The sequence below is a fragment of the Diaphorina citri genome, unplaced genomic scaffold (assembly GCF_000475195.1).
Source record: "Diaphorina citri unplaced genomic scaffold, Diaci psyllid genome assembly version 1.1 scaffold1224, whole genome shotgun sequence".
NCBI classification, from domain to species: Eukaryota; Metazoa; Arthropoda; class Insecta; order Hemiptera; family Psyllidae; genus Diaphorina; species Diaphorina citri.
In genome coordinates this window covers 62,597-70,969 of record NW_007378653.1, presented here as the reverse complement: position 1 = coordinate 70,969, position 8,373 = coordinate 62,597, and the positions used below count along the sequence as shown (strand labels likewise).

Below are 8,373 nucleotides of genomic sequence, written 5' to 3'. Positions count from 1 at the left end.
TAGGCGTTTTTTCATGTCTCAATTATTCAGAATATCGTCTGAATAATTCATCTGGCCAGCTTTGTCTTGAAAAGAAATCAAATATCTTGTGTCCTGAAATATTCTGAATTGTTCAAAAATAAATGTTGTTATTGTTTTCAGGTCCCTGGCAGATATGAATCAAGTGGGTAAACTGAACAAGGAACAGTTCTGTTTGGCAATGTGGCTAGTTCAGCAAGCCCTCAAAGGTAAGATATTGTCTACGGGACAGAGGGACAATACAGGTCTCTCTCAGGCGAAATACCGGGATGGTCTTTAAAGGTTGAAACACACTACTATCACGTCACGTGAGGTCATGGGGAGTCAGAAAGATGTAGCTCAAAGTTTTCCCATAATATTAGGACAGCTACAATACTATCACGTCACGTAAAATCATGGGGAGTCAGAAAAATGTAAAAAGACAATTGAGATTCGACTTCGACGAAGAAAGTTTTGTGAGCTTTCGAGAATACTCAGATTCCCATCATCAGACTTTGTGAAGGCCCATTTTAACTTCCATACAACCCAATAGTTGAACTTTTTTTTTCAAGTCAAATCTCAACTATCTTTTCCATTTTATTTTAATTTGTGAAGATTATTTTCTAAATAATTATTTTAATTTAATATTAATATTACATTTAATATATCAGGTCATGATCTCCCCTCGTCTCTGACGCCGGAGATGGTGCCGCCCTCCATGCGGGGTCCCGGCGCCCCGAGTGCCGCCCCGGCCGCCCCTCCGCCTCCCCCCTCCAACCCGGAAATGGACATGATAAGTCGGGACATTGCCGAGTTGAGCGCGGAGCGCACGGCCCTTGAGAACGAAATAGCCGGCAAACAGGCGGACATTCATATCCGTAGCGGCGAAATTAAGAGTTTACAGGTATTTTTTTTCCTTTCTTTTTCTTGGCGTTGAACTTTTAACACATATGGTTTTTTTTTTGGGGATTTCATTATTTTTTGGCATTCCGAGCTGAGCGCGGAACGCACGGCCCTCGAGAACGAAATAGCCCGCAAACAGGCGGACATTCACATTCGTAGCGGCGAAATCAAGAGTTTAAGTACAGGGTTTTTTTTTCGTTGAACTTTTAACACATGCGGTTTTTGGGGGATTTCACTTGCTTTTTTTTTGCATTGAACTTTTAACCTATACGATTTTTTGGGGACTTCAATAGTGCGGTTTTTGGGGGATTTCACTTGCTTTTTTTTTGCATTGAACTTTTAACCTATACGATTTTTTGGGGACTTCAATAGTTTTTTTTTTGGTATTCCGAGCTGAGCGGGGATTAACAAAGTCATTTATTTATTTAGACTCTCTATGGATTATAATGTACACATACAAGAAATCATAAACAAAGGGCGAAATTATTGCCTTGGGCAATCTCTACCATTCAAATCACAATTCTTGTCTTTTTTTTTCCAGAGTGAATTCGATGCTTTGGCTGCCACACTATAATATTAACAAAGTCATCACAATTCTCGTCTTTTTTCCAGGGTGAATTGGACGCATTGGCCGCCACACTACGTCAGCTGGAAAATCAAAAAGTGGAAGCCGCCAAACGGCTGGCCGATCTCAAACTTCAGGTTAGTAAAGTAGCCCGAACCATTCTGTGTCTGTCCCATAATTGATGTAGCTACCCTAATTATTTATTATTCAATGTCCTATGACTATTCAATGTCCAATGTAGTTACCTTAATTATTTATTGTTCAATGTCCTATATTTAATGTAGTGACCTTACTTTTTATTATTTTATTTTCCTTATTTTACCAATTTCTACACATTCTTATCAATGGAGGAGTTGCAATTGGGAGTTTTAACATAAGACTTGTAGATACTTTTACTTTTATTTGTTTTGATACACATGTGTATTACGTAGGGTCACCCATTTAGCCAAAGTCTCAGCTTAGGCAAAAGAATCTGAGTGGGGTCTACAGTTCACAGAACCACTTGTTTGTTAATAACCGGTTTTAGCGTCACCTATGTTGAGCTACGCCGAGCAAGGCCAATAAATGGATGGGTGACTTAAACCTTATATTGGGAATAAAGGGATTTTAAATCATTACATGAAAGTAAGATCGAAAAATCAAATCAAGAATAATAATAAACTGAATATTAAACAAATTAGGTAGGTACATAAGTACTGATTTTCTTTAATCCTGATCGAATAAACTACGGGCTATATAATTCTCGGAGGGACGGACCCAGCTTGTTATAAGTGCGATTAGCGATTGTAGTATGTTCCTGTCATCTCCCATAAAGTCAGAGTAGAGCTAAAATCCGCGCATTAAAAAGTGGTCAAAATATGCCATAATTCTGTCAAAATAGATAGGTACTGCTAACCGTTAAAAAAAAAAAAAAAAAAAAAAAAAAAAAAAAATGTACATAGACTGGGAATTTCAATGTGACCTTTCAATGTAACCAATGTAACCTGGGAATTTCAATGTAATGGCCTTGCTTGTTTGCATGAAGGGTTTTTATTATTTATTTATTACATATTATTTTAAAGCCGGTACAGGGAACTAACTGTAACTGCTAAGGTCTTATTGTTACAGTTCCCTCTATCTTGTTTAGAATACCTTGTTTATACTACCAGGATAGGACTGAAAAGTCCCTTTACTATCAAACGTAAAAAAAAAGCCAGTCTAGTTAGCTTGGTTGCTAGTGCGTCTCTCTCGTAAGCGCTGGGTCGTGGTTTCGATTCCCGCTCGGGGCGGATTTTATCCTTAACAGAAATGGTTTGTTATTAAGACGGCTGGCTTTCTCCTATCATGTCTTCCTTCTCTCTTTGCTTTCGGGACGATAAGACCTTAGCTGTTTTCCCTCTATCTCTCTCTCTCCCTCTTCCCTCTGTCCCTCTCTCTTTCCCTTTATACCTTTTCCATCTATTTCCCTCTCCCTCTGTAACTCTCTCTCTCCCTCTCTTCTCTCTATCAACCTTTCCTCCTAGAGTCTAGTACCTAAAGTCTATAATTCGAAAAAACCTAGTGATGGGACTTGAGTGAGATTTCTCAACTCGATTATTTTCTAACTGTCCCTCTCTCTTTCCCTTTATACCTTTTCCATCTATTTCCCTCTCCCTCTGTAACTCTCTCTCTCCCTCTCTTCTCTCTATCAACTTTCCTCCTAGAGTCTAGTACCTAAAGTCTATAATTCGAAAAAAACCTAGTGATGGGACTTGAGTGAGATTTCTCAACTCGATTATTTTCCAACTCGAGTAGAAATTACTCGAGTTGAATATTTGCTGGAAATTACACCGCGCCGATTTCTCACTCGAGTAGGCGAGCGAGTGGTGGCGAGTGGATAGTATGCATTGCAGATCGGTTATATTCGGGTTTTCGTTCGGAAACACTCGGCATACGGGTATGCAATAATATGTGGCGAGTGGACTCGGGTCAGAGAACTCAATGAGAAGTTTTTTTTCCACTCGTAGCAGTCGTAGCGGATTTCCGCACCGAATGATAAAAATTCTACTCGAGTAGAACAAAATAATAATAATCGAGTGGACTCGAGTAAAGTCAAACTCGAGTAAAATCATTCACTCGGCCCATCACTAAAAAAACGAAAACCTCTCTTTTCAGGTGGACAAGCTCCGGACCCAGGCCACCGACCAGGAAACCCTTCTGAGTCGACAGGAAGAAGAACTGCACTCGAAGAAGAAAGAGCTCGACAGCCTCAAACACGAAGAACATGAACTCGAGAAGAAACAAAAAGAATTGAACAAGAAAGTCAACCATCTCAGCGACGGACTGCAAGAGACACAGCTACTCATTAGTCAGGTAAAAAGAAGAATAGAATATTTTGTGCTACATTTCATCAAAATCGGACGAACTGTTCGGTAGTTTTAACGAACCAAAGAAATCCCTTAAAGTTGGTCCCGAACCTAGGGAATAATTCTTTGAAAGGGGTCCTTTTGAATTAAAATCAACCTCATATTGCTTAATACTGAAGTTCAATTTTTTGTGGCCTTGCCCAGTAGAGATTTTTCCCCCCAATAATAATACATCTTCCCCTTGTTTTTTTCGGGAATTTGTTTCCTTAGGTGAAGAGTAAAGTGAGCTCTCTGGAAGAGCTGCAGCGGGCAATGAATCAGCTCATTTCCATTTCTAAGGAAGCTTTTCTGAGGAAGTGCAGTTAGTTTTCCATAGTTTTAAACCAATGTCTTCTTGTTTCCTCATTTATATTTCTGAGTTTTGACAGAGGGAACTGTAACTGCTATTAACTGTACTTTTTTAAGCGAATGCAAATATCAAGTTTTTTTTTAAAGAGGTTTGACAGAGGGAACTGTGACTGCTAGACTTATCGTCCCGAAATCGAAGAGAGAAGGAAGATAGGATAGGAGAAAGCCAGCCGTTCCGAGAACGAACATTATCCCAAAGGATAAAATCCGCCCCGGGCGGGAATCGAACCCGCGGCCTAGCGCTTACAAGGCAGACGCACTACCAACTAAACTAAGCTAACTAGGCTGGCTTAACCGTTTCTTAATTTAATATCTCTTCGCATTTCAGCTTCCCTCAAGGCTGAGCTAGAAAAAGCGCTTGAAGATCGATATGGGGACAAGCTGTCTTAAAATGTTGATTCGACCGCATTATTATCTATTGTTAGCATTACTATCAATATTATAACGTCAAATCTCATTTTTTGTCTTTTTAGTTTTTATTTTAATTTGTGAAGATTCTTATCTACCTACCTAATTAATTATTTTTAATAATATTTTATATAAATAATCATTTTTATTTTCCTTAATAATTATTTGCGTTTAATTGATCGAACGATAGTGAGGTCTATGTTTTAACTCGACCGTTTTGCATTTGGTTTAGATGTTTGTCTGTCTGTCTGTTTGTATGTTCCGCTATAACTCCCGATTGCCTGGTCTGATTTTGATGAAATTTGGTACATATCTTCATTAAATCAAGGCACGTCGCTGATTGAAATTTGGGGGCCTCAAAGAGTCAAAGTTGAACGGGGCCCCCGTTACGATCTTTCAAAACATTACGATCCCCCAATACAGTTGCCACGCATAAGATATATTATACTATAAAATCTTATATTATAAAATCAAGATCCATTCACTCATTCACATTTCACACAGCACACACTGATCGCTCTATCTCCTGAACCACAACACCTAGAAAGCTGAAATTTGGTAGGAATATTCCTTTTATGCATGGTTTAGGTGTGCAATAAGAAAGGATTTTACGAAAATCTAAACCGATCCTGAGTCTGAGATATGATCAATTTTTGATCGCTAAAATCTCCATACGAAATACCTACACAGAGTGCAGAGACTGCGGGAGAGAAATGTTCCGCTCTCGACCAACATATTGAGTTTCGTTTATGTTCTTAGTTTGATAACTATGCAGCTGATAGGGAGCGCGCAGCGCGACCGTATTACTTTCTATTACTACAGTATAGCGGAGCTATACTAGTAATGAAAGTATTGCAATCGGTCCAAATTTTCAAAATCAGGAAATGGTTGGAAATATCCGTTTTGGGATCCCCTGATGTCAAAAAAGTGATTTTTAGCCCATGGTCTGTACGTACATATGTATGTACGTACGTACGTACGTATGTATGTATGTGTGTACTACAGGTTTAAATGGGAAAATGGGAAAAGGTGGTATACAAAATATCTCAAGAACGGTTTGTCTTAGAGCGATGAAATTTGGTATGCTATCCCGGTATGGTCCAAGGACGCGACTGTAACAATTTGGTAAAAATCGGACAGTCACTCATCCAGAATCCAGATATCAACCAAAGTCAATGTTGCTTCGAACTTCGGACTTAGAAATTAAAAAAAATAAATAAATATTATTTTTTTCATACTTTATATGATTCCTTATCACACGGGGAGTATTTTAAGATAGGAAATTTTTGGTCGAAAATTGGCCGCCGTAGGCGGTCGATTTTGGACTTAAAAAAGTTAAATTTTTGGACACTTTTTAATGATCCCTCATTACACGGGGAGTATTTTAAGATAGGAAATTTTTGGTCGAAAATTGGCGGCTCAGGCTCGGGACTTCATTTTTTTTTTTTTTTTTCAAAAACTTATTCCGCAAATGTAATAGACAGTCGTGTGATGTTCACACCAGATTTTTTTATTTTTTTTTTTTTATTTTCTACACGTTCGACCATGCCTTTTCTACAAGTTTGGCCATGGCTCGGGATGAACTAGCGCGATTCAGAATATTCAGATTCAGATTCCCGGATACAGATTTGCGACGTGGAATGAAGATCTCTAACGCAGCAGGTGAAACTCACAACCTGATAAAAGAAATGGATGGACTCGATATAGCACTGCTTTTCTTAAGGGGAAAGTTAAGCGGAGTAGGGGAAGAGGTAGATAATGGAAATCATGGATGCAAAATGAGAATGGTTCCAGGATTCTAATTCAAGGCTGTAAAGTGGATAGTGAACTGTCCTTCGATCTTGATATGTAAAAAGAGAAAAAGACCCAAACCCTCCTTCTATGTTATTCTTATTCTGAGGTTATTATAGTAAATGAAAGAAAGAGGAGAGAGAGAGAGAGAGAGAGAGAGAGAGAGACTGTGTGAGATTTTACTTTCTCTCTCATTAAAAAGAAGAAAACATACCCTATTTAGAAGTACAGTAGAAGAAAACATACCCTAATATTTAGTACTTACCTTATTAACAACATTCCATTGAATAAGGTAACAACTAAAAAAGACTTGGGTGTTACTTTTTGTGAAGACCTTTCTTTCAAGTCTCACATCTCACATTAGTAATGTTGTGAGTTCATGTTTCCGAACTCTCGGTTTCCTAATGAGAACTTTCAAGGGTGTGGACAATCCTGATCCCTATATCCTTTTTTTTAATTCATTCAAAATCGGGAAATGGTTGGAAATATCCGTTTTGGGATCCCCTGATGTCAAAAAAGTGATTTTTAGCCCATGGTCTGTACGTACATATGTATGTACGTACGTACGTACGTATGTATGTATGTGTGTACTACAGGTTTAAATGGGAAAATGGGAAAAGGTGGTATACAAAATATCTCAAGAACGGTTTGTCTCACTCAGGTGGACATGAAGATGTTGGAGGATGTGCAAGCTATGTTCTGCCGGAGACTCTTCACTCGTGTCAATCATTTTTACCCTCACTCTTACCCTTCTGGAGCAACTCTGTCTTCCAACTATTGAGTCCAGATATCGCAGAATTTAATTTAATTTATTTATTTGACGGGTCATACAACCCAGTAATACAATTTTACATCAACAAGGACACAAGAAAAAGAACAATGTAACAAAAGTAAAAAAATAAAAAATAGGTAATTCAAAATACATAAAAGACCTACCTGCCCTACTTACTTTGGTGAACTTACCCCTAGTCATTGGGTAAGTAAGTAAATTAGTATTTGGTGAACTTACCTCTTTGATAAAGAAGCACAGAATTAGGTTCAACTCATCCGGAGTCATAGATAGGAGATCTGTTTTGAACAGTTTGGACAGCTTGGGACCCCTACCCCCCGTTCCAGCACCGGATCGTACCTATGTAGGTACCTACCTATATAATAATAATAGTGCTTATTTATACTGCTCGCATAGGACTGATAAGTCCCTTGGACTGTGCGGACTACCATTACTTAACATAGGAAGCAAAATACAAAATTTGTCGGAAATGTCTGAAGTGTTGGAAGTGTATGATCAGTGTGCGCGCTGCTTAATAATGATAAGCCAATTTGATCGCCAACGTCTAGTAATGGACATGGCACACTTAAGAAGAAAAAGAAGGAAAGTAAAAATAGTACAAACTGTGTAAAAATAATGGCAGCGGTGGGATTCGAACCCACGCCTCCGAAGAGACTGGTGCCTTAAACCAGCGCCTTAGACCGCTCGGCCACGCTACCTTGTTTCGAGATAGGGAAGAATAGTAGTATCTAAACAAAACATGAATGCGTCTGTTGAAATAAGTTGGTGACATACGGTGTGGTTCTGCGTTTTACCCTATTTTTTTATTTTACATAATAATAATAATAATAATAATAATAATAATTATTTTTATTACCTACTAGATACCTACTTACTTACTAAGGTATGTACTTACCTGTTAAGAGTAACATATTTTTTAAATTAAAAATTATCATTTTTTTCTAATACCCATAGGTACATAATTATTATACCTAGGTACCTATAAAACAGGAGATTTTTATTTTCTTTCGTTTCTGCATTTCTGTTACCTAGTTAAACAGTTTCTTTTAGGCTTTGCGGTTATGTTCTAGATGAGCTAGGAAGGTTTTCACCATTGGATTCCTTATTTTTTGTACATCCTTGGAAAAATCGGAAACTCCCAAAATTCCAAACCGTTCCCAAGATATTGACGTTTATTAGTTCCCCAT

General features: G+C 38.1%; 1 protein-coding gene and 1 non-coding gene across 2 annotated transcripts in view; one reads left to right on the top strand and one right to left on the bottom strand.

Moving 5' to 3' along the window:
- LOC103514798 (epidermal growth factor receptor substrate 15-like 1) overlaps nucleotides 1-4,587 on the top strand; it is a 16,583-nt gene extending 11,996 nt beyond the window's left edge. The window contains exons 6-11 of the mRNA XM_008479700.3: nucleotides 142-227; nucleotides 669-901; nucleotides 1,513-1,602; nucleotides 3,599-3,796; nucleotides 4,060-4,150; nucleotides 4,526-4,587. Coding sequence (XP_008477922.1) covers nucleotides 142-227; nucleotides 669-901; nucleotides 1,513-1,602; nucleotides 3,599-3,796; nucleotides 4,060-4,150; nucleotides 4,526-4,587 — 760 coding nt within the window. The remainder of the gene's footprint in view (nucleotides 1-141; nucleotides 228-668; nucleotides 902-1,512; nucleotides 1,603-3,598; nucleotides 3,797-4,059; nucleotides 4,151-4,525) is intronic.
- A 3,215-nt stretch (nucleotides 4,588-7,802) lies between these two features.
- On the bottom strand, nucleotides 7,803-7,884 carry Trnal-aag. The gene has a single exon. It is a non-coding gene; the product is annotated as a tRNA-Leu (tRNA).
- Between the last annotated feature and the right edge of the window lie 489 nt (nucleotides 7,885-8,373).